This window comes from Haemorhous mexicanus, chromosome 5, assembly GCF_027477595.1.
Source record: "Haemorhous mexicanus isolate bHaeMex1 chromosome 5, bHaeMex1.pri, whole genome shotgun sequence".
Taxonomy (NCBI): domain Eukaryota; kingdom Metazoa; phylum Chordata; class Aves; order Passeriformes; family Fringillidae; genus Haemorhous; species Haemorhous mexicanus.
In genome coordinates, this window is record NC_082345.1 from 12,628,738 (window position 1) to 12,655,450 (window position 26,713).

Sequence of the window (26,713 nt, forward strand, 5' to 3'; positions counted from 1 at the left end):
TTTTATGTAGAATGTTTTTATTATTACATTGAGAGTCTCTGTTAAATTAACCTGGGCAGTCCAAGAACTTTCCCAAGGAATAAACCTCTTTCTTACATTACACAGTAAAAGAAGGAGGGAAACAAAGTAATAAAACCTTTATTTTCTGTTGGGGACACAAATGTTTCAGTTACCAATTTGTAAGTATGGTAAGGTATGTATGCCATAGGGAATTATAAGATATTAAAAATTATCTGTAATTCTTTTTTATGGGATATGTTATGATTAGTAAACTCTGCTGGGCAGTCCTGTTATGGGGCAAGGACCACGGCTGGGAGGTATTTCTCTGATTGGTGAGACAGCAATTACTATTTGCTCTAGTCCTCTGATAGCAATTAATATTTGCTCGAGTTCTCTTTCTTGTGATTTTTGCAGACTTGAGTAGCTGGCTGTGAGGCATTCATGAATTGCCCTATTCCAGGCCCTTCCAGCAAGTGATGTTTCAGGGAACCAAGAAGCAGAGCTGGAAAGGCAGAGCTGCACTTTGTGGCATTTCCCCTTCAAGTGTTCATAAAGCATGGAGGGTGGAAGGGGGAAGAAATCACAAGCAGATCATCAGTGTTAAAGCTGAGGCTCAAAGGGCACATGGGCAGGAAAGCAAGGCTGCTCTGGGGGTGCTGAGCTCTGTGTGTGCAAGCAGAGGAGACAGAGATATTTGTGGCCCACAGCTTTGTGCCTGAAGTTTGCAGCTTCCTTTGCCATCTGCCAGACAGGCTTTGAAGATGGCCAACAAAATTTTCCAGGTATAAAAGCGCACTTACACATTTGTGTGTCTAAATGAACGTGCAAACTTGTACACACAAAAATCCAGAAACTCCTGAGGGAAACAAGACTGAGTCTGTCTTTTATAAGCCCTTTGTCCAGCTACTAATGCCATGGCCAGACTGCCCCAAGGCTGCTGTGCTTCCCCAAACCCACAAACTGGGCTTGTTTGCCAAACCCAGCGCTCTGACTGCTTGCACTGTGCTCTTTGCTGTGCTTCTGGGTGGATTCTTTTCAGCTCCAATCCTTGCAGTACCCCTGTTAAGGGACAGAGAAGAATTAATTCCTTTTGCTCAAGTGATGCAATAGCAGTTAAACGTGGTTCAGAACTTGGGCTGGAATCCTTAGGTCTGTTTTAGTCTCGGGGGTTTGTGATTTGGACCTGCATCCTGAATATATTATGCAGTAGAAAAACAGAGAATGATGCTATGAAAGCATGAAATAAATGTTCAGCTCTTTTCCCATGGCCTGGAAGCAGAAGCACCTCTAATATCAATAGAAAAACAGAGTTTGTATCTCCTGTGCATAAACATTAGGGGGTTTGATTTAGAAGAGTTTGGATTTTTGATAGCTAGTCATCCTTCTGACAAAATAGATCTCCTTTTTCTGTCTATTTTTCGTTCATGACTTGTTTGGGAGTTCATTATAATTGGTTGCAGTATTTCTACAGTTTTTCCTTTGCTGGTCCCAAACTCATAATTTGCACCACTGAATTGGTAAATAGCCTTTTCTGCCAAGTGGTCAGATGCAATTGTTCACTGACTGAACAATTTGGGATTCTTCTACGTACTCAGCACTCATGTGCACACACATGCATGAACACGGACACACACACACACAAACACAAGGATACTGAAATGAATATACAATTTACTGTTAAAAAAAGAGAGCCACAGTGCCAAATTCAGCACCAGGTATGTTTTAATGCACCTTCCTCCCTTGCCTCAGGGGGATTCTGGAGCATAGGTTTAGATGGCCTATGTTCAAGTGATAGAACCAGGAAAAATGTGTCATTTTTAAATTAAATAGGGCTTTTGTCTTGCCTTGGATTCCACTGAGGACAAATACATGTTCCTTTAAACAAAAAACCCAAGCAGCAGAAGCAAAGTCATGTGCAAACAATGAAAGAATGATTGCAGAGTGTTTGGGAGGACAGCTTCAAGGAGCGGGGAATACGTTCACAGGCATTGTGTGCTGCTGGTCTTCACAATACCCTTTGTCTTCTGAAAATGTTATTGCAATTAAACACTGGCTCGGCCAAATAAAGTGAATCAGAGGGTGCTTATTTATGAGAACATTTGGAACAGATAATATGTGGCATGATTTCTGAAGGCTGACAGTTATGAAACCTCTTCCTTTTTACAGCAGGCCTTCATCCCTGTGTAATATTCTCTTACTGGTCAGCCAGAACACGAGCTTGTTTCCCCAGCTAGGAAAGCAGCACTCTGCAGCACCTACACAGCAGCATGTGAGCACAAGCACAGTATATTTATGCATTGCTTATAGGAAACCCAGAGGATGAATCGAGGGTTTGCCTGAAACAAGGGTCTGTCTGGGTGTGCACCAAACTGCCTTCTTTTCCTGTCACAGAAGGTGCCTCCAAGCCAGCACAAAAATCGAATTCTCAGGACTGAAGATGTTTTTCACCATTTAGCACGGAACTAGAAAGCAGACTCCACAAGAGGGAGCCAGAAAACGAACAATCTCTCACGAAGCAGGCTATGAAACTCTTGACAGAATAAAGTGGTGGGCGTGCTACAAGGTGTCCTTCACCAGCCAGAGCAGCTGGCCGAGCTGCTGCTCCCCTTCCACTATGAGGGCTGTTTGTTGTATGGGAGCATCAAGTCGTTCTTCAGGGCTTTGTAGAGATTGACAAAGGATTCAGCCCAAGTGTCTTTCTGGTGCCCCTGGGACTGGGCAGCTCTGTAGGCCGTGTAGACCATGGTCAGCACTGTCCTTTCAAAGTCTTCCTTCTTGAGGACCCTCGGGTAGGAAGACAGCCTGCTGCTCAGCCTGCGGATCTCTGTGATGCTCTTGGGGATAATCTCGTTGCAGATGGTGTCAAACTCAGCAGCCTTCCTCAGGGAAGCCAGCTCCTCATCTTTGATGGAGATCCTCTGACCTTTGTCAATGTCAAGCTCAGCTAAAAGAAACTGGTACAAAATCAGAACACAGAAAGCTATTTATTTTCTCCAAGAGACTCTAGACAGAGTGCATGTGAATTAACAACATGTCCTTGGGTCTTTAATTTTTTGTCAAATGGAGACAGTTGCACTGTCTGGAGGTGGGGAAAGACCAGAAAGTTGCTATGTGCTCCCACCTTTCTGGTGAGCTATCACACAGCCAGGGGTTTACTGCTGGGATGAATAAAAGTGACACAAAGCCAGGTAACGGATAACCCCAGTGTGGGCAGTACCCCCAGTCTTGGTTAAGGCTTAAGGAACCATATACTGAACCTCATAAAGCAGGACCACATCTTCCAGCGAGTTCTGTAACACTGGGTTGAGGAAGGCAGCTGAGGACCTCTTGAACCTCTGAGCAGCTGGGAAAAGCACAGCTGGAAAACAGCAATGGGAAAAGAGAGGCTCCATAAGGTGCCAAAAGTAGCATTTTTCAGCAGTAGAATCAAGTAAAACAAAATGCCTCTTGCAAAATCTTACTGTACAGTATGGCCTTTGACTGTAAATGAAATGTCTGGCAGGGATTGCTCCGACCTTGATTGACCAAGGATGGAGGTGAGCTGGATCCATAGGGTGCCTAACACAGGGTGCTTTGTTATCCAAGCCTGGGACTCTGAGTTGCACCATCAGAGGGGAAAAGAATAATGATAATTGCAGCATTAACATTGTCTGAAATACAGGCCCGTTTCCTGGATCTGAAAGGGGAAATCAGTACTGATGCTCAACAAAACCTACTTTACTTGGTCCATTCTTCTACTGTCATGCTTCTGAGAGTCTACATTTCTCCTGGTTTCAATTGCCTAAAAGTTGATCTCTCCTTATTTATTAGAGACGGATCCACCAGAGAGTAACCAGCTCATCTGTCCTGGGCATTTACACTTGGAAGGAGTGACTCACCCAGATGTCTGTGTCACTTCACTGAGCCTGTTACCAGCTTAGACAAGGCAGCTACAACCAGGCAGTGAGGTGAATCCCAGCTTAGTGGGACTTTAATATTTTTTCCAGTTACTTTAGTAAGTGGAAAAAACAGAGCCTGCTGCCATCAGGTATCTGTTCACCACAGTGAAGTGCACTATACTGTCACAGGGAAATGAGACAGGAAACATATGTACAGTCCCTGAACTCAGCACCCCAGTGAGGTAGAGCATGTGTGGAATCAGCGACCTGGACAGTCCAGGGTATAGAAAACATCTGATGCTGCTTTAGAGAAGACCTAAATGCTTTGAGTTATTAACCAGGTTACAAACCATACATGTACTTTCAGAGCAGAAGGGAAAAAAACTCTGTTTAATGTTTTATTTGTATATTACTATTTGTATATTATTTCTATTTTGATGTTTGGGTAATCATAATTTGAATTTGTTGGATTTTTTTCTAATATTCAGGAATAGGAAGGGTTTCTTTTTTTAACTTGTGCTTATGTGACTGTTGGCACGTTTCCCATAAACTTCACTTCTCAACTTGAACTCTATTTGCCAACAGATAAATTTGGAAACCAGCCTAAGAAAAAAAGGAAACAAATTCCCCAAATTTTGATAGGCATTATGATTCCTCTGTCAAAATTAAGATTTTTTTAGAGTTATGAGTAACATGGAATAGAACATGCATCTTACTTTGAATTTTTGGAAAGTTTCAACCCACCCTTCTTCTACCAGATTTTTTTCCATGAAACGTTTTTACTAAATCAATTTTGCCTGGTTTTGCCAAAGTTCTTGTGATGGATTTTGCATGCTGCCTGTAAAAAAACCTGAACATCATGTAAAGTTCTCTCTCTTCTGGGCATTAAAAAAAAAAAAAAAACAACAACAAAAAAAAAAACAACAAAAAAAAAACCAAAACAAAAAAAAAGGCCGGAGCAACTGTAATTATTTTATGGCAAAGCTGTCCCAACTGTCTGTCTACATGGTGCATCAGACAATCTGCCTCTTTGAGTTTACCCAAGCAGGCCATATATATGCAGTTTCTTCCAGACTCTGTAGCCTAAATGCAGCCCTGCTTCCTGCACCATTGCCAACTGCTGACTTTGTTACAGTTTGGCTTGTTAATGATACTTAAATTCTGGTAAAGCACGGAGAAACCAGAGCCTCAGGACCTTTATTATCCTGCATATGGAAAATGAATCCCGATAATGCTAGGTATGAAGTGAACTTGATGATGCAAAGGGTATTTTGGCCTTAAATTAGCTAGGGAAAAAGTGTTTTGTTGAATTGCAACAAACACACTGTAGTTAGAATAGTTAGAAAGGGTTTCAGGCATAGCTGCTCCATCCCTGATGTTCCCCTCTCTTGCTCAGAGCTTTGCTGAGGCACACTGGAGCCACTCCACTTTTTGCTCTTGACAATTTAAGGATGCAACTGAGTGCGTGTGAAGCACTTGAAACTTCAAGCACTAATTGCTGAGTAATTAAAACTTTTATTACTGGGCAATTAAAACTCTAATTACTTAGCAGCTGGCAGAAATCCAGTCCATAATGGCAACTATTCATTTTTATCCCTTTTAGCTTTTAGATGCCCTTTTGGTGAAAACAGCCTCAGAGCATGGAGTACCTCTATATCTGCAGATGGTTTACATCTCAAATATCCCCTGAGCCACGGAAAAAGTGTCTGTGGCACCTTGCTTCAGAGCTGTCATGCTTCTTGTCATCACACTGATTGCTTTTAAGCTTCCATCCAAGCAGAGATTCCCACCATGGAGCTGAGCTGGGAGCCACCAGCTTCAGCCCATCACCACTCACCCAGAAAAGCCTCAGCAAAGGACTCCCACAAAAATGAATGCCACACTATTGACTCAGTACTTGCTGAGTCACAAGTAACACCTCAGGAAGAAGGGTTTGTTAGAAGATTCAAAGGGACAAGGGTTTGGGCTGCTCTGTGGCGGGAAGGGATTTTTATGTGTATCAGAAGCACACCAGCCTCTGTAGCACTGACTCCGTGATCTCATTATCTGGTTCCCAAAACATATTAAAGTTTGTTACAGTTCTGAGAGACTCTACTCAGAGTGTCTTTCAGAGCTCGTTTGTATTTGTCATGGTTATCTGATTTTCCTGATCTGCATTTTATTCAGTTCTTCCTTTCTCTTCCTTCCTGCTCAGTAGTGAAATCCTTCCACCCTCACTCCCTCCACAGTCCTCTCCATGAATTCATGAGTTCCTCCAAGTCTGTATGAACACTTGGAGCAAGCACTCTGATTTTCACTGTACTGACTTAACACACGTGTCAGCTAAGTACAACAGCCGAGATACAGAAAGGTTTTCAGTCAGTTTCTGCATTTAATGATTGCAAATTCCACTTGAAGCTTTTTGCTGACTTTTACTTCTTCCTGCATTTACTTCCATCTCTGTCATGAGTTGTCCAGGGACATCAAAGAACAGTAGAAGAGTTTATAACTCTTTTCTAATTTCTTTCCCAAGGGACTTCTCTATAAATCTCTCAAGCAACTGGAGATGCAGAGTGATGTGCATGATTTTATGTTCATAATGCAGCCAGTTCATTTCAATGGCAGTAGCCAAGAAGCAGCAGACATCTCCAATTAGCATTGACAGAGAAGGCCCACCCAAGTGATCTCTGAGGTCTGTGGAGAGTCTCCAATTATTTATTGTTTTTATTTCTCTTATGAATGTGTTAAGATATCTCCAATGTAGATGGGGTTGCTTCTGTCCTAAGGGCTGGTCAGTCATATAACAAAAACCTTATGATTTGCAGAGACAAGTTAGGAAAATAAGCTTTTCATTGTCCTTACTGAAAACATTTTCTACTATATATCTATATATAACTGCTCATCCTCTTCCAAATCCCTTCTGCAAAGAGGCCTTGGGAGTTCTGCCTTGCTGCCTGCTTGGGGCTGGAGGTGGGTCAGAGAGAGCAGCATATCTGAGCACAGCCACTCTCTCCAGTCCCCCCTGCCTGGCCCTGCCTGGCCTGGAGTGCACCACTGCCTCTGCCTGGAGACTGCAGGCAGCCCACACTTCTCCTGCTAAGGCTGGTTAAAAGTGCCCTTCAAAACTGGCACAGAAATCTCCATTTCTTCTTGCTGCAGGAGCCCATCCAGCCTCCTACTGCTCTGTTGACTCAATTCCACTCTCCTTCAAGACTACCCAGGCTCTTAAAAAAAAAAAAAAGCTGCGTTTGCCACCTCATTGACCTGCTTCTAACCACTTAGCTAAAGCATCTTTATGGCTTAAACAAAACATCACATTTGAGGCTGACAATAGCCTCATTTTAAAGATGCTTTCATCTCTCTTAAGAGATTCTGCCAGAATCTTCTGCACTTCATTAGCTGTGTGGTAAATATTTGTGATCCTCTCCCAGGTTTTCCCTGCAGTTTGATTGGTGAGGGTACAGATGTTTAGTTTTGCTTTCCAGTTCATGCATCTGTTCATTATTTCCCAGTTGTTTCCTGCGCTGTGTTTGCTCAATAAGCACAGAACATAGCTGCAGGAGTTCTCAGTTATTTGTGCATCATCCATGCCCTTTTCTTCCCCTATGAAAAGGTGTGAAGCACAATTTGGGCCCGGTGCAGACCATTGCTCCAAAGCAAGTGCAGCTCCCCGGGGCTCCAGGGCATGAACAGTTTAATTGGGGTTATGACTCAGAAGGAATGATTTTGATTGCCATCAGAGGCATGGAGAAGAGTTATCTCATTGCTTCAGAAGGACACCTTTGGTGAAGGACACCTTTCATAAAGGACAGGAGGAGCAGAGGAACAAGAAGGATTTGATTCTTCAAGATGGATTCAAGTTTTTGCCAAAGAAAAAAAAAAAACTTAGCACTGCCCATAAAGTGATTGCATAGGCAGATGCATTAGCCTTTATAATTAATGCCATGCAAAAAATGATGAGTGGTCCAGGCTGAGTGAATCTATTCTGTTGCAGAGACTGCTGGGCAGTTCCCAGAAGCTGTTGTTTTGGATTTTAGGGCAAATGCCTGAAATGCTCACAAGAGGATTCTTTACTGTGTGGGTGACTGCACACTGGAGCAGATTGTCCAGAGGGGTTGTGGAATCTCCTGCACTGGAGACATTTAAAATTGTCTGAACACAATCCCATGCCATGTGCTCTGGGATGACCCTGCTTGAGCAGAGAGGTGGCACCAGGTGATCCACTGTGCTCCCTCCCAGCCTGGCCCATTCTTCCTGGATGATTCTGTAACTGTGTGGGAAGCAAAGGTTTGAACTCTCCTTGACCAGGCTGTGCAGAAGAGAAGAGGACATGAGTGTCAAAGTTTGCATACACTTGAAAAAGCTTTTTTTTCATGTTTCTCTTTGATAACCTTACTTCTGAGGGCTTGCACACAGACCAGAAGTATCTTTTATACATAAAGAATTTTGTTTCTGTCTAATGAAACTTCAGTGGGTCCATGCTGAGTTTCTTTATTGCTGGAGTAACAATTCACTATTCCCTATTTGCTGCCTCAGGCTAACAGGGAAATATCCTTGAAAGTACCTTGAAAATGTTTACCTTGACCATTCTGCAGTGGTGTCAAAACTTCACTTACACCAGGGTGGGGGGATGTTAACCTGTGACAGGTGTGTCAGGCAGTGAAAGTGGCAATGTAAATCACAAAAAGGGCAGGATTATTAAAGGGTTAATGTGTTTCATGCTTTTTATTCCTTGTCCTGTGCTTGGCTCATCCCCAGAAGGATGCAGATTCACCATCTGCAAGGTGTTTGCCCTGTCCTGGGCCTGCAGCTGTTGCCAGGGCAGAACATGAGTGTTGGCTACACTCCCTCTTTTTTTTGCTTCTCTGTATCAAAACTGCTATATTAGAAATCACTGAACACTTTGTCCCAGTGCAGGAGTAATTGACAGGCTGGGGATTTGGAGGAAGAATAACGGGGATAAAATAGGGGGAAACACACACAAAATCCTAGAAAGACAAGATAAAAATGCTGCAGTGCTACAGTTTAGCATCTGAAACTTGTGTCTGGATTTGCAGTTACTGACATAAGTAGCTCCTATGACAACAAGTGCAATGCAAGGACTTGTATTCAACTTTGATACATTTAAATCTCCATCATTGGGGAATTAAATCCCAACGCCATTAGGAGAACACAGCAGTGAGATGGAGAGAACATTTTAACTACAAACCAGCATGAATTAGCACATGTTTAAAAGCAGCTACCAAGACAATGTGCCTCTTTTTGCCCTCAGTTCACATCCTTGCTATCTTAGCTCCTAAGGCTAAACTTAATTCATAACTGTTGACTAAAAGTGAGAATAAACATAACCATCATATTTAGTTATTAAGGAAAAAAATGGTTAAAGGAAAAGCTTCGTCTTGAAAAGTTCTGTTAATAAAGATGTAGGAAGTAGATCTCCCTACAAAAGTTGGCAACAGGCAAAACTGTTCTTAGGAAAAAAAAACCCAGCTTTAAAACACTTAAAATTAATAGCATATTGTATTTAATTCCATAGTGCAACATATTATCAGTTTTTTTCAAAGTAAGTTAGATTTTACTAATTTACCTCCTTTTAAGAAACAAACACATTCTGAAAGGGTGTCTCAGTTGCATAAAAGAAAACCCATTCCTACCATAAAACTTCTGCCCTTCATAAATGACCTGAGATGTGTGAGATTAGATTAATGTGCAACAGAATTCCCATCCAAAAATAGAGTGGTAATAGCCTGTCTAGCTACTTGGCACAAGTAAGAAATGCAAAGGTGTATTAGAAAGACCAAAAAACCATCAAGCTTGCAGAAATGGATATTGCTAGAGAAGAAAATGGTTTGCCTGGGCTTGTGTTTGTGAGAGGTGGAGAATATTTACATTCATGACTTAAGTGAAATGGTTTCAAAGATATCATGAGCACCAACCAACTAAAACAGTCTGAGAATTTATTCCCTCATATGGAATTTCCATTAGGCAGCATTTTCACCTGTTCCCAGGCTGAAACAATGCATAGTGTGTTATTTATTCTTCCCTTGGTGTGATAAGGAGGGGTACTCACCTGGAATTATTTATGCTCATAAGAAAACATTCCAGTCAGCCAGGAGAGGCCTTTAATATGCTACAGTAAAGTCACTGCAGAAGGTGTGAAGAGAAAAAAATGCATCCAGAGAAACTGAAGGAAAGAAGAAGTGAAATATATTGTTTTCTTATCCTTCAGTTTGCTGCTTTATTAGCACAAACTGGGAGTAGACAATGGCAAAAACTGTGTAAGTGAAGGGCAGCAATAAAGGAAAGAAATATCAACCCTGCTCCACAGGTTTAACTCATAGGCAATAAAAAATTGTGGTAACACAGGTAATTTCAGGAAATGGACCTGTACTTTATATTCCTGTCTTCATTGCAGAGCCACCTCTCCTTCCCTGTCTGAGTTGCTCACAATGGTTCTGATCCAAGGGAAAGACACCAAGAAGTCTTAATTAAACACATTTGAAATACTTTCCAAGTCACATCTCCTAGTTTCCTACAAATGAACAGGCAAAGGGATAAAACGATGCTCCAATCTACTGCCATTTCTCCCAGGAGGCAGCAGGGGAGGGAGGGAGGGAAGGAAGGAAGGAATACAGCAGGGTGTTTGGTGCTGAGCTGTGCAGAAACACCCAAGGAGCAGAATGAAGCAGCTGCCTCAGCTGTTGAGCAATGGAGAGAGAACAAATGAAGCCAGAGCTCTACTTCATTGGAAAAGACAGAACTGCAGCAGCTCCAAGAGATGAATAATGAGATGACTGGCTCTCACAATTGAAAGATAACTATTGTGTGAATATTAAGAAAAACTTTAGTGATGTACAGTTATGTTATTGTAATTTAGATGTCCTCTGTTCTCCCCACGGTTCCCTTTCCACCCTGTATTGTTGCCATCAGACAGCCAGGGCTGTCTAGGCCAGGTAGAAAGGAGGCTGCACATGTGTCCCTTGCATGGGGCAGCTGGGAATGGAAAAGCTCAGGGGGTGCTTAGGGGGTGCAACATGGCAGCACCTGACCTCCAATCCAGTGACAAGCAAGCAGTCTCCACTGATAAATGGCAAAGAAGAGCTGACTGACAGACTTTGGGAGGGATAAGGGCTGGCTGATGCAACCCCCAGGCATATAAAAGACTGAGCATCCAGGTTGAAGATGAACGGGCTGTGTGATGCCCATGAGGGCAGGTCCCAGAGCTGTGAATTTTTCCTTATATAGTCCTTTTGTTGTATTTTTGTTAAGGTTTAATAAACCTCTATAAATTTTCAAAGTGAGCAGTTGTTTCTCACAACACCAAAGGGGCACCAGTTCTCTGCCCCTTTTATATCAACATTGCAGAGCCCAAAGGGTTGGGCTCAAGCCTTGCACCACCTCCCAGGTATGCATTTCCTCGGAGCTGAGTCACTGGGCACGAAGAAAAGGTATTCACTCCGTAGTTGAGAATGGCTGGGTTTCCTTTGTGTCTTGGCAGGCAGAGGTGACAGCCTGGCAAGGGCTTTGCTGAGCCTGACCTAATGGAGCTGCAGCTGCAAGGGGCAGCTCCTGCCCGGCCCTCCCTCCTCCCCTCGGTGCTGACACCTCTTTGTGTGGCCACACAGGCAGCTAAGCCAGGAATCTGCCTGGTCGTGAATGAAGGGAAAAAGCAAACAAAAAAACCAGTGCTGGTTTTTAGCTGTCTCACTTCACAACACATCTGCTACGCCAGCAGCATTTCTACGTGTGAGAAACTCCCAGTGCAGACGTGCTCTGTTCCTGGTGTAGCTGGTGATGATTCAAGTCCTCAGATGACCTAAGGAAATCAGCCCTGGGAGGAAAAGCAGAAGCTCTTCCTCATGCCTGCACACCCTTGATCTAACCACCAGATGGATAAGATCCTTTTTGTTGTTGTTGATGGCCACCTCAACAAGGGTAGTCAGTGCTGCTGCTAGAGGAGAGGGTTGGCTGCAGGACCATCAGCTCCAAACACTTCTTCCCCTTCTATGCTTACACCCACTGAGCCTTTAACAGAGGAAATTCAACTGGCAGGAAGAATATGTAAAATTTTTTCCCAGACTGGATGAAGAGAAAAGAATGAAAGGTCCAGTTTGAACCACAGACCTAGCAGGGAGTAGTATGAATATTTTTTCAAGATCACATGACAGCTCAGAAATGCCAGGGACCCTGGAATTATTTGCTTAAGCCATCTGTGAATGGTTTCAACTGGAAAACAAATTCAAGGTTCTGACAGTGGGTCTAGGAGCAGTCTCTGATCTGATTGCCAACTATCATTATTTTATCCATGTACAAACAGCTCATACACGTGAAACAACAAGGTACTCCTCATCCTCACTAAGTATGAATATCACAGCTCAGAACTGAGGAGAAATAAACATTAGATTGACCGTATCTTCTCACTCCAACTGGAAACAACCAGAAATGTCTTCTCCTTTTCTTCAGATCCCCATCCAAATTGAAATAAATTGTTAGGAAGTTGAATACATAAATACCAGTTTTCTGCTTCCTCAGCTCTGGGATTTCACTTGCTCTTCAAAAGCAGGGAAACCCCAGCTGCCTTTCCAGCTGCTCATTGAGCTGCAAATGTCAATGCACCTGCTGGGGTTTTCTTAATGACATGAATATGTGCTGGATGAGAAAGAGGATAAATCAGCCTTGCCCAGAAAACAAAAAGAATAGGGGTACTGGGTCCTTTTTGTAAAAAAAAATGTGTTATTCTTTGGAGGCCATGCCTTTTCAAATCATTGTATGATTTCTAGTAGTGTCAATAAAAGTAAGAAGTCTGAGAAAGGGACTCAAGACCTGAAGATGGATTTAGGTTTGTCTCTGAACTGGACTGCTACAGCTGCTTTGTTACATAAGCAGAGCATGAAGGATGGAAAGCTGGGCTATATCCCTAGTGAGAGTCAGGGCAAACACATGTTTCTCCTGAAGAGATGAGTGAGGATCAGCATGGGAAGACATCTATTCTGTCAAGTACCCACCTGTGTGCATGTCTGGGCCCCCTTATGTTAATGTCTGCTTCTCTGTGGATATAATATTGAAATATTAGTGAAGCTCAAATATAATCCTCCACTAAACCTGATCAGTGGATTTCAATGTGTGCAGATGTGATGTTGGGCCAAGACAATCTCTGTGATATTGCCATAAACATAGCATAGAAATGTAAAGGATGAATGTAAAATGGGTTGGGTTTATAGCTGCATCCCCCATTTCACAAACACACATATGGGATTTCCATTTTACAAAACTGACATTTTTCCAATCTTCTAAAACCTTTCTATTTCAAGATCTTTCAGGTTTCAAGATCTGCTGAAATAAAGCTGAGACTGATGTACAACTGGATTCACCATTAAATACAGAAAGCCTTGCTAAAACTTGGAATGTTGCAAATTGTTAAAGGCTGCTGGACACTGTGGGTGAGATCCTCAGATGACCTGAGCTGGCACCACCAGCCCTGGGATGCTGCTCTGCTGGCAGCCAGGTCACAGAGAGCCCTGTGCTGTGAAAGACACGCCTGGGATCACAGAGGAGACAGAAACGGCAGAGTCGGGGTTACAGAAATCTTACAGCCAACAGAATAACCAAATATCCTGTTTCCTGAGGAGAGAGACCTGAAAGGCAAAAAATGCTGACAGCTGTGCCTGAAGTTGATGGAAATTCAAAACCTCTCTCAACCTCTTTCACTGTTGCAGTCCCTGCCCCTCCAGGTGCCATCTCCCAGTGGCTTCCTGCCAATTTGTATTTGTATTTGATGTATTTGATTCAGTGCTCTTCTTCCTTAATGTACACTCTCTTCTGGAGCCATCTGATCTGAACTTATAAAATAGATTTTGGCTTATGGGAAAATAATGTAAGTAAATGTTTAAGGAAAAAACGACCTCATCTTCTAAATTTAGGACGAATAAATTTAGAGAAAGGGAGGAAGGCCTGATTTCCACGAAACTCTTTAGCATGCTGCTGACTGAAACCAGCTGGGAGTCAGTTCCTTGGTTTAACTCCTCTGTGTGTGAAGACATTGTTACTGTGGAGAAGCATTTTAATTAAGATGCTGTGACACTCATTATAAATCTCATCCTGTTGTTTCCTACATTTGGGCTTTCCCCTTGCTACCTCTGAGACTCTGAAGCTTGCATAAAGAAATGAGCTTGCTTAGCAAGGTTTTGCTTGTGTGTGGGTTACATCCTGCTAGGGAAAAGTCTTTTGGTTCGTCCGATGTCTATTGCTTTGGCCTACAGATTCACTCCATGCCAAAGCTGGACTTCAGCATGTGATATATCTGCAGGACAGATCTTCCTCAGCTTTTTAGTGATGGTGACCTCCCACGTAAGCTTACAGACACCACCTGGTTATGAATATGTGATTGATATTCCCCTTACATCATCTTCAGATGATTTCCTTTTGTCAAGTTAGGGTAATCATTGTCTGAGATGCTGGAACATGGAGGTCCTTTGTAGGGGTAGACTGACATTAAGTATGGCCACAAAATAAGGCAGGGACAGCTTATCTCCTTATTTATAATTCCAAATGCTAGCCCCATTAATCTTTAAGTTCTGCTTTGACCTCTGAGTGCCAAGGATTAAGGATGGATGAAGGAGAATGAAAACTAGCTTGTCATGGCTGAGCTCCTTGGATTAGTAGTTGTTAACCACTGAGGTGGGTTACAGAGACAGGCTGCCTTGAGCACACTGGTTTGTTGTGAAAGGAATGCTCAGAAGGTGATTTATAACTTTGCCTGAATAATACATGTGTTAATTTGTCAGCAAAAGCACCCAGAGGGAAAGGCACTGGGCTTTGGAAACAGCTCAGAAAGGCACAGTTTGCTCCCAGCTGGAACTGCAGTGGGAAGGACTGGCACTCTTTTCCACCTCAGCGGGCAGACATCCAGGAGGTGATGAGCTCCAGCCTCAGGTCCAGCAGAGGATATATCATATCATGGTTGGTAGCATGAATTCAGCCAGGAGGGAAAAGCTCCTGGGGGAACATCACAAGTGGGTGTGAAAAGCCAGCTGGGCATGACACACATTTCCATCTTTGATCATGAAAATAGAAAGGGAGTATTTAAGAGATGTGACAAGTTAGTTACACTGCTGAATTTGTGCATGCAGAAACTGAGCTCTTTGTCTTGATGGTGATAGTTTACTTCAGAGTCCCTCTGTGTTCCTTTGGAGGATTTGGCATCCAGCTCTGGCATTCCCTTTGGCTGGAGCACACTGGCTGTGAGCAGCACACACAGGGAGCGGGGCTGACAGAACTGGGTGTGTGATGGATTGATGGGCTATGGCACATGCAGTTAGTCATTCAGGGCATCCAGAAATTCCCAGCAAGTGTCCAGCAGCCTGCTCCCAAAATATAGCTTCTGGCTAGAAAAGGAGCATCTTTCTAGGGAAATACAATTGGTTATGGTATCCCTAACACTTAGGTATTTACCAGGCAGATTCTTCAAAACCAGACTTCATCAGCTGATGCCCACAGCACTTCCCTGCTGTGAACATGGAAAATGCAGCACCATGGCAACACTACTGCCCAGCCTGTGTGACTGCCCCATCTCTCAGTCCCTCTGCTAAACATCTCCACCCTGCTCTCTGCCTTCCTGCAGGATTCTACATCCCTACAATGCAGCAGTGCCCAGGCCTGAGCCAAGAGGCTGCTGTCTTCCCTCAGAACAGCAGGATGGTTTTAGGCAGAGATCAGATGCTGTGATGCCCATTCATTTCACCCTGGCTTTTGCCAGATGTTCTGTGTGTCAACAGGGCCACATCATCATCATCATCATCATCATCATCATCATCATCATCATCATCATCATCATCATCATCATCCTCTCCTGCTGGAGAGCCCAACAGGGCAGACACACGGTGTCCCCTGCCACTTGGGCCTAACTGGGGCTGGTAGATCTGATTTTTGCTGATTGCATCTGATTCCTGCTATGGGATAGCCTAGTGTGGAAAAATCTTTGGATGCTTTTCTATCCTCATTCCTTTGTGAGGACCCAACTGAGCTTTATGTTTGCTAAGTACAGGACAGCCCCTTTGAGTTCTGTTTATTAAAAACCTGGCAGTAGAAAGCAGCAGAACAAGTAGTGTATACATTTTTATCATTGACTATTACCTTCCAAAACTTTCTGCCAAATTGGCATGGTAATCTAGGAAAACAGAAGTTGCTGCAACTATGAAAAATAGATGGTTTCACTCAACACATGCTGTACTATATTAGGAGGTCCACAAGTAGTGTTTAACTGGAAATGGAGTTTGTTCAGTGCCAAGCCATGAATAATTACATAAATAAAAAATGAAGCATATTTTAAATGTCTTTTATTTTAAAAGAGGGCTTTAAACATGAACACTTCTCTGAGACATAAAATCTGTGCTTAATAAATAAATTCAATAAACACTTTGTGTTTCTTCAGAGCCAAGCATAAACAAAAATGTAATGTCATGGCTGTGAGCATTATGAAAACCAGGGAGGAAACTGAGGGCTTTCAAAACTTGATCCATCCCTCCAGGGACTGACAGGGACCTACAAGGACTTGTGCAGTTGTGGTGCTGTTTCTTATGACTGATGTTAATGGGAAATGCTGTACTCCACAGTCCTGTAAAACTGCAAGGTTCCTGCAGCTTCTGTGGAACAAAAAACAGGCTGTTTCTTGGGCAGTGGCAAGAGTCTTTTTGCCTACATAGTGTAGAAGATCAAAGGCAGGGGTTAAAAAAGTGAAGAAATCCTGCCACACTGATGATTCAGTAGCAGTAACTTTAATTTTTATACTGTGACTAGAGGTCAATTGCCCAGACTGGAAGGCTCAGCATCCCGAGCCTGTTGGGGACTAGAAGTAAACTTGAGTCCTGCTTACATGAGAAAAAGGCAGAGCCAGCTCCAAAGGAAAGCAGCCATTCCAAGAGCCTGAGAGGCAGATGGGTAAGGATGGAGACCAGCTGTGACAGATGGGCATCTGCTGAAGTGTGGGTTCAAGTGAGGATGCATACCATGCTGACAAAGGAGACAATGCTACTCTGATCTTGATGTGGTGCACTTTAATATTTCCCATCCATATTTATACATTTTCTCTCTCTTTGCACCTTTCCTTTATCTTCATTTTTCCCCTCCTTTACACCATTTTCATTTTTACCTCCACCCTTTTCTTTCTCAGTATATCTGTCCTTTGCCTTTGTCTCTGTTTCCCTCTCTGTGGCTCAAACAATCCCTGCCAGATTGGAAAGTCTCTGCTCTTCCCAAGACAGAGAAGAGATCAGAAGCATCAAGGTCATTTTTGTGGCACACCAACACCTGCCAAATGGATGGAGATTATTAAATCCCAATGCTCTGGCTTGCAGCAGATATCCACATCCAGTCCTTGCTCTCTTTACAATTGAGCCTATCTGAATTGTTCTGCTTCCCCTGTGCCCTGCCAGGGGCCAAGGGGGCCAGGCAGGTGTCACAGAAGACCCTGTGAGTTTGGTCACCAACATGAGACTGAAGCATTGTCCTTCCACTGTCCCATTTCCTCCCAAATCACTTCTGAGCACTCAACAACTTATTTTTCCCTTTCTCAGCATCTTTTTTCACCTGGCTCCTCCTGAGCAGAGGGAGACTCAGTGGTTTGGAGCCTGGCTCCTGGCTCCTGACCTGCTTCCCTGTGGCCAGGGAGGAATTTCCAGAGGCCCAGTGGTATGCAGGCTGCTCTCAGGGGAACTGGGGGGCTGCCAAACCTAACCAGCAAACTGGGCCAGGAAAGGCCTCACATATGCTTTCACCAGAGGAAAGGAATGTTTGTGGAAACTGGGAGTAGTGGAGCTTTTTTGACTTTGCTTCTCTCCTCCTCCCACTCTCAGCCTCCAGCCCGACTCTGAGCCTGTGCTGCAGCAAGCACGGGGACAGGAGAGAAGTGCAGACAGGTTACTGCAGCAGCCTGGAGCACTCAGGGAGGGTGAGCTGGCTGAGGACTGGTCATGGGAACACCACAGCCTGTGCTGCAGATCTGGACTGGCCTAATGTATCTGAATGAGCAAGCATGCTGTAGGGGATAGACCATAAAGCTGCCATTGCGGCTCCCAAATTGAACAGGATTTGGGTGTACTGAGAGACAGGCTCAACAGAGACATACAGGGTCCCTGCACTGACTTTCTTCCCTTCCAGTCAGAGGGAAAACCCAAGAGATGATCGTCGCCTTGGGGTTTTTGGTTTGTGTTAAATAACAAGTGTCATTTGCAGCTTATTCTCAAGTTGCTTTTTTTTTTTTTTTTTTCCCTTTTAATGATACTTTGTGGCATTCACATTCTCTGAAAAATCCCTTTCACCCAGGATTTTTCCCCTGGGAAGCTGAGAAGCCTCAGAGAAAAACAAAAAGAATAATTATCTCATTTGCTTCTCCTCTGTTTTGTTCATGTGGAATGTGGTTGGAGATTTTTTACCACAGGTGATTGTTCCATTGGATTCTCCTGTGAGTTGTTTTCACTCATTGGCCAGTCAGGGCCAAGCTGTGTCAGGACTCTGGAGAGTCACCAGTTTTCATTATTAACTTTTTAGCCTTCTGTAAGTATCCTTTCTGTATTCTTTAGCATAGTATAGTATAGTATTATTTAATATAATACAGTATCATAAAATAATGAATTAGCCTTCTGAGAACATGGGGTCAGGTTCATCATTCCTGCCTTCATCAGGGCACCCGCAAATACAATAATGCTTTGATACATTTCCACTTCTGCTTCCCAGCATCTGTTCTCTGTACAGCTGGCCCTCCATCACCTTCACCCATGCCAGTGCCATTTTGCTGAAAAACCCTTTAAATAACAAATACCTGATTTGGGCTGGAAGATTTTTAAAAAGCGAGGCAACAAAATTTCAGATAATGAACTATGGTCTCACTCCTGAGAGCAGAAAAACTACTGCTGACTTTTGTCATGCAGGCTTGCACACTGAAGTGCTTTTAAAGTTAAAGCAAGGGCCAGGTTTGTGCCCTTCAAACCAAGACACTCCCACAGCTCCCTGTTTTGCTGCAGCCAGGTCCATGTATCCAGTTGGCTTCTCTGCATCCTGGATGGACTCAGCTCCCCTGAGCAGAGCCCTGGGCTGCAGGGACATTCACAGAGCCCTGGCTGTGCCTGTGAGCAGTCCCCAGCTCCTCTCCTGGGCTTGCCCTGTGGGTCCTGCCCTGCCTTGAACCCGGGCACAGGCACTGCTGCAGAGCTAATTGCTGCCCCGCTCAGTTCTTTACCTCAGCAATTTACATCTTGCCTGTCACCAGCTGAATAATCAGAGCCCTGCAGCCTGGTGATGTTCATTAAGGCCTGCTGGCTTCCCTTCCAATTAGACTGTACCATTCAGGGCTTCTGACAGGATTCCTTTCTGCGTGAGAAGTCTTTACTCTCCTGCTGGATTTGGCATGATCCACCCCAGGAAAACAAGAAAAAGCACTTTATGCTCCAGAAACAGAATTGAAAAATAAAATAACCACAGCTATTAACAATACACAGGACCAAATACACACACAGCCATCCTGAAGGGATCTGGGACAAGTCATTTAATGACTCTGTGTCTCACAACTAAAAAGGATGCTAATATTTCCTCTCCTTAATTACACTGACAGTTCTCTGGAGAAGGACAGGTTCTTTTTTATTCTGTGTGTTTGCATAATGCCAGGTGTAGGAATGTGTTTTTTGTTGACAGAGTGATAAAACTATTCTTTGTCTCCTTAAAAGGAAAGAAGCCTAAAAGTTTCCTCGATTAAGTGAAAAGACACTTTACAAGACTCAGAAGACTTCACCTCAAACTTAAGGATAGCTAATTCGACAAAAGCCAAAACGTATCACCTAGGCAATTTAATAGAAAAAGAAGAGAACAAAGATACTAATTGCTTTTGTAAAGTGTTTTACCAGAACCAAAAACCTCTTACACCTAACTCAGTTATTCTGTTTGTTATTTTCCCTTTTATTAAACCTCTTTGTTTCCAACTCTGCAACAGAAGCCATCCTGTTAATTTTTATGCCTCCCAAAGTAGCTAAGCTATCTTAGGTGTGTTATAGGCCTCCAAAAGCTAATTAAGCTCAAAGAAGTTCCTATAACAGCCAGGTGCCATTGAGGTGTCTGGGCCAGCAGTTAAGGTAAGCAGGAGGGTCTCAGAGTGGTTTACAGTCTTTGCATGAGCTGCTTCATTCACCACAGTGCTGCCTCACCCCTGGAAGAGAACACTGCCTGGTCCACAGGCACTGAGAGCAGTGGGATGGTTGTTAGGGGAGAGGACCAGGGAGATGTTTCCAGGGGAAAGTGGAAGCAGGGGCTTCAAGGGCAGGAGGTGCTTCCCCGCTGGGCTTTGCTGGGGCAGGAGGAACTTTGTGCAAACAGATTCAGATCCCAGGACAGCTCCACCCCTGGAACGGGGGCAAACAGGTGTGACACTACAGCATGCAGGAATTCTGAGAAAGATGACCAAAGTGGCAGCAAACTGATTTGGCAGTCCTCAGTCCTGGGGTGGAACTGGGACCACCAGGAAGATTCTACAGGTGCCACTTTCAGCAAATTGATCTCATTTGGTCTAAGACATACCAAAGAGAAAACAGCTTTACTTCTTGTGTCATCCTCTTGTTGTTTACTCAGGCTTCCTCAAAACTGTCTAGTTCCTGTCTCTCTTTAACTTTTACTGTGTGAGCAGTAAGCTTTAGCCATTTTTTGGCTGCTTCCTGTGGTGAATAAAGTCTCAGAATCACTTAGATCCTTCCTTCCTAACAGCATGACTGCTTTTAAAGAGTACAAAATCCATCTGTGATCTAAACTAAAATGTGCAAACTGCCATAATCTATCTTCCCTCTGATCTCATCAGAGTTTAGCATCTTTGCCCTAGTAGAAATTGGAAACTTTGATTTTTTATTTTTTTTTTTAAGCAGCCTTTGCATGTCTTTCAGGTTCAGGTATCCACTGTGAATTTTGATTCAGGGATCATCCTCCATGCAGGTTAAATTAATTAAGTCTGGTCCTAAAGGAGCATTTGGGGAATCAGGACATGTTAGAATGGATTTTGATTACAGTCACAGCCCTGCCTAAATGGATATTCATCCTACCATGGTTAAATCCATTCAGAGACTGTGATATTCCAGCTACCTTTGAAACACCAAGCAGCTTTACTAATAACTATTAAAAAAAAAAAAAACCTAGTAAAAAAAAGTAAAAACTAAAGTAAAAGGTAAAAACTAAAAGTAAAAAATAGTAAAAACTAAAAAACTAAAAACTAGTAAAATCCCTCTCCAGACATTCTTTAGGAGATGCCTTCATCTCCTCCCAGACAGAGCTGCAATATTTGGTGCAGAAATAATTTGCATCAGGGCACTCCAGCCCACAAACATGCATTCCCAGAAACTGGTCAGACTCATGGAACAGACTTTGGATAGGTGGGAAAAACCCTTCAGGAGATCAATCACCTTTTGCAGCTCCTGTGAGGTTGTTGGGATGGGCCCAACAAGCAGGGAAGTTGGGGCAATTGAGGCAGTTTTCCAAGTGATCACATGAGAGCCAGAGGAAAGGGAAATATTGCATTTTGCTCATAAGAAGTAACATTCTTTTCACAGCCAGGCTTAGACAGAGTTGGTGCTGTTCCTTAGCATTTAGTCTCCTTCATTTGCTCTGCACATTTAAAGAATTGCAGAACAAAGTCTTTACAGAAATTAGAAGTTGGATAGACATTACAATTTAAAAAATTCTGGTAGCTGGACCAGCTGATGTAACTTCTTTTCAAACTTGGACCAGATCTTTGAAAACCTTGCTACATATCAAATAACACAGACCATAACCTGATTTACTGAAGAACCCCTTGGTACCTCAATGTGTTTGGCCATTTTTCTTGCAATTACAGGCTGTGTTCAGGCCTCATTCCTTTTGCTCATGCTCTCCAAGCTAAAAAAGTCCCCCAGGAGTTACTGTTGGTGGTGGGATCCCAGAAGCTGCTCAAGCAGGGGGTGCCTGGCTATAGGGATGCAACATGAGATGCAGCAGGGAAGAGAGGGAAATAAGAAGAAAAGGAGTGGGGATAAAGGGCATGCTCTAATTTCTGAGGCACTCAATCTTTGCACACACAGCAGAGATCACCAGCAACCAAATGACCAGAGAGATTAGAACATATTAAAAGTGCTTCCTTACAAAAGTACTGGCTGGCTTTCTAGCAATTGTGGCATTCACATTCTCTGAAAAATCCCTTTCACCCAGGATTTTTCTCCTGGAAAGCTGAGAGGCCTCAGAGAAAAGGAAAACAAATCCTTATCTCATTTGCTTCTCCTCTGTTTTGCTCATGTGGAATGTGGTTGGAGATTGTTTACCCACAGGTGATTGTTCCATTGGATTCTGCTGTGAGTTGTTTTCACTCATTGGCCAATCAGGGCCAAGCTGTGTCAGGACTCTGAAGAGAGTCACCAGTTTTCATTATTAACTTTTTAGTCTTCTGTGAGTATCCTTTCTGTATTCTTTAGTATAGTTTAGTATAATATTATTTAATATAATACAGTATCATAAAATAATAAATTAGCCTTCTGAGAACATGGAGTCAGATTCATCATTCCTTCCTTTGGGGGCAACATAAATACAATAAGCAACAACCAGTCTCTCTTTCTCTTCTACACTTTCTCTTCTACACTTCTACACAGTCTTCCCTCTCCTGGCCCTGCAGAGCTGCCAGCCTGCTCAGGCTAAGCCCACAAGCAGGAGTAGCAGGCCAAAGTTGCTCAGGCAGCAGCTGCTCCACCAAACCCACAAACTGAGCTCCCACCACACCAGAGCAAATACTAAGAGTCTCCAATATTGTGGGGAAAATAAAGAGGATGGACCTTCTGTTCTTTCAAGCAATTCCTCCTGCAGAAAACCTTTAAGGAGAGCAGACTGTTCCCCTGGTGCTCTCAAACAGCCATTTCACTCTCACCAGCCACTAGAGACTGGGTAGAAAATAGTGCACATGGACCAGACAGATCTTTTGGGACAGTGATGCTTTTGAGATCTGGAAGGAACAGCACAAAACCTCCCCAAAAGCATGACACCTCTGTGGTGCTGAAATATCCTTCTGACACTGATGGGTGAAAAGCATTCTACCTTCTTATTTTGTGTTTTTTAACATTTCCTTTTCCAGCCTCCACTGAGGGGTGAACTCACTCTTGCAGCTGCTCCTGCACTGTCCAAAAGCCACAACCATAAGAAATCTGCATCTTCCCACCCTGAGAGAACACACAGCAAGAATGCTACTGTTTGTGTGTCCCATTTATTAGAATCAGGCAGCCTTTACAGCAAATAAACTCCACCAGCTGAGATGTGCCAGTAAGGATTGCCTTAGGGTTTCTCCTCAGGGAGCAGACAACTCTTGTAATGCTCATAAGGCTGGCTTCTGCTCTCCAGTGGATTGGTACTACTCAAAGTTTGATGGAAGCAGCCAGCAAGCAGTGACACTGGTTGCCACGGCTGCATGGAAGGGGATTTTTTGCTTTTTTTGTTGTTAAAACCCAGGATTTGTTCCTTGGTTTCTTCAGAAGAAACATCTCTTAGGATGTGTAATTCTTATTTGGAACTTGAAGAATTTATATAACCTCACCTCTGCCATTGCATAGGGAATAATACTTAGTCAGTAGAGACTTTTAATTACCTTTTTTCTTTGCCTTTTTTCCCTAGACAGGAGGTTCACAAAATCTGAGAGGATACTTCCACACAGCTAAGACTACAAAAGGCTCAAGGAAACTTAAGGTGATGACAAGAAAATTATTTCATCATCATTCAGGATCTTTTCTTTGTTATTTTAAGCACACCCATCCCAGGGAATAAGTCTTGCCTGTGACTTCTGGACCTGTGTCCACAGCTCCATCAAGGCAGGCTGAGAAGTGTGTGTGAGATTTTTAATGCAAAAGGCTGAGGCAGTTTAAAAAGAAAAAGGAATGAATAAAGCCCTCTGTTTTCCTGCCAGAAATGCTTTTTCTTCTCTTTTTTTTTTTTTTTCCCCCCACTCATTGATGCTAACAAGCAAAGGGAAAAGGGAATTGGGAGTTCCCAGTCAGCACAAGTGTGTTCATCTTTTCTCATGCCTGAGTTCTTCTTGAGCCAAAGCTTGAATGATTGGTTACAAGGGTTGGGGATCCCAGGCTGCCCCAGTGCTTCCCCTGGAAAAATGGTCACAGCCAGACATTGCTGTATACAATACTGACTGCTCATTTCTACTGCAAACAACAGCTGCAACAATTAAAGCAAGACCTTTGCCCTACTGTTTGTAAACAATCTGGATGACAAATCAACATGGAGATGATACACAGATCTGTCTTTCATTTCCCTCAGACCAGATGCTGATCTGTCTTTGCTTTTCACTGCAAAACTCAAATCAGGACTTGGATAAGACTTAAATGACTGAAGTTTAACCTAAACAAGACTCACTTGTCATTTGTGGAGGGAGGGAAGAGCTCTGAGTGTGCAGAAGAATGTGTCATTGCTCAGTACTCAAATTTTATCCTAGGTTTGTAAGCAATTCAAAAATGAAGACAGTGCTTGGACCCTCTCAAGGTACTGCAGGTTTGGTTGGGCTGACACACAGTTCAAGGGAGTGGATGTTCACTGAAGTAGTTATTGCTGAAGGACCCATGCCTCTAAAACATCTTTAGAGCAGAACAGTCCCAGAAGATGTGGAAAAGAAATCTGGCTTCCTCCTCAGAAAATGCCTGCACACTCTATTTGTGACAGCTGAACTCCTTATCACAGCAGGGAATGAATCTTCTCTTCCCTCTGAACCCTCCAAAAATAAGTGCTAGAGCTTCCAGCTTGAAAAAAAAATCTACTTTCCCAAAAGGCACAATAGAGTTCTCATGTTTTTCTTTAAATATTCATGGTGATTAAAATTGAACTTTAATAGTTGCATGAATTCCTTTTAGGGTTGTGATGTTGTTTAATTAAAATAAGTGTGTTAGCAAAAGTGAAGGACATCCTTAAATTGAATAGTGATCATTACATAAAATTGAACTCCTTTTTCTTAATTTTTTTTTCCATTTCTTAGACAATGTGACATCATTCCTCCAAAGGGTGGGGCTGTGGGTTTTTTTAATTAATATATACAGATCTAGTTCTGATTTTCTCACATTTTTGTGTCACCCCTGGAACAACAAATTCTTACCTACAGAATTACAGGATCTTATGGCAAATATTGGTGCTATTTCCAGTCTTATAGCAGAAGAGACAAGTAAGGTACATGCAGGTACAATGACTCATGCAATATCAGCCAAGAGTCTGATGAAAAAGTTGTAGAAAGAACCTGCCATGGGGAGCCCCAGGTCAAAGCCCTGCCAGTAAGCTCCTACTACCAGGGATTTTTGAAAGGAATAATTAAGCATTGTAAGGAAAAATTAAGCAGCCTGAGCTGGACTGTGTAGCTCTTCATTAATTCCCTCAACAATTCCCTCTCCTACAAAATCAAAACCCAAATGTCAGACTGGAATGGTACCAGCTCTGATGAGGAGACTGGAGTAGGGAGAGAGGCATTTAAATGCTCTATATTTTTTTTTTAGCAGACTCTGGTTCCTTTAAATGTCTGTGCATCTCAATATCAGAACCAAAGAAATCTATTGGGAGGTGTTTCTTTTCGCCACTTCCAGCAGCTCCTGAACCAGTGCCAAATACCAGAGGAGAGAATAAAACCAAAAAAAGGAAAGGACATCATCACTAGCTTTGAAGCAAGCATCTCCTGTGCCATCCAATAGTCCCCAAACATTCCATATGCTGCTGTCACACTTTAAAAAAATTACAAATATGTCACAACTGTGTATTGTCACACTGGCAGCTGAAGCCTGATAAGACACCAGGTCACTTCCCCTGTGTTATCTGAGCTTCCCTGCCAGGGTAGGGTAGCAGCATTCCCAGGCACCTTGCACAATCCAGGCATTCTTTGCTTTACCACTGCCAGGTATTTTCCTGCTAGAGCAGATTATGCCACCTGGGACTGCACAGGCTTTCACTTTAAGGTTTCATGAGCTATATATATATATATATATATATATATATATATATATATATATTTGGTTAATGTAGGAGAAAAATTAGAAAGAAGAAGGGAAAAGTGCAAGAATGTAATTTTGGTTCTTGGGATATTTTATATATTTTTGTTCTAATAGAATATGTATATCATTTTACCTTTTTGCCCTTATTCATGTGATTTTTTTTAAATTTATCTATATATTTTTAGCTGACCTGTTTAACGGAGAAAAAATATTCCAGAGTTGGAGGGAAAAAATTATAATTGTGTATATATATATATACACACACACACATGTATAATGCAACATAATTTGAGACCAAATCTACAACTCAAATTTTTCTCTTAAATAGTTTTTCAGGTTGAAATCTTACCTCTGCTCCATCTGTGGGTCACAGTGGCATAAGCACTGTAATAGAACAGCAGCAGCACCAGAGTCTTCCAAAGCATCCTTCTCTTTAAAATACGTATGTCTAGCTGTTCAGTAGCTTTTTTTATTTTCCCAGCTCCTTTCTTTTCAGGAATAAATGATGGCTTTTCCTCTCCCCCTCCCCCTTTGCAGAAGAACCTGCCTGTTCTTCTGAGCAGAGCTGAAGTCAGCGCACAGCTCCTCTCCCAAACCAAGTCTCCTCGGGACCAGGAAACTTTCTTTCACAGACAGACTTTGTTTTTATCCACATCTGGAATGACTCATAGTGCATGTGAGTTTGCTGGCAGCTGGGTGAATAAATATCATTACATTTTTGCAGTTGAGTTTCATTTGTTATATGGGCCAGTTGGAATTTATTTTCGTCCAATAAACAGCCACAAGTATCTTCATTAAAAGAGACTCTGGAATTGCAGCTACTCCTCAGTAACACAGGGGGCT

General features: G+C 42.8%; 1 protein-coding gene across 1 annotated transcript; it reads right to left on the reverse strand.

The window, feature by feature from the left end:
• Window positions 1-26,485, reverse strand: FAM180A (family with sequence similarity 180 member A). The gene is made up of 3 exons (XM_059845927.1): window positions 26,220-26,485; window positions 3,258-3,358; window positions 1-2,954 (listed from the first exon to the last, which is right to left on the reverse strand). The coding sequence occupies exons 1-3, from the start codon at window positions 26,293-26,295 to the stop codon at window positions 2,613-2,615; spliced, it is 519 nt and encodes a 172-aa protein (XP_059701910.1). The 5' UTR covers window positions 26,296-26,485; the 3' UTR covers window positions 1-2,612.
• Window positions 26,486-26,713: the final 228 nt, after the last annotated feature.

Coding starts and splice junctions, on each gene's coding strand:
- FAM180A (XM_059845927.1), bottom strand. CDS start 26,295: ATGCTTTGGAAGACTCTGGTGCTGCTGCTGTTCTATTACAGTGCTTAT. Junction 3,359..26,219: donor GACCCACAGATGGAGCAGAG/GTAAGATTTCAA, acceptor GCTGTTTTCCAG/CTGTGCTTTTCCCAGCTGCT. Junction 2,955..3,257: donor ATGTGGTCCTGCTTTATGAG/GTTCAGTATATG, acceptor ATTTTGTACCAG/TTTCTTTTAGCTGAGCTTGA.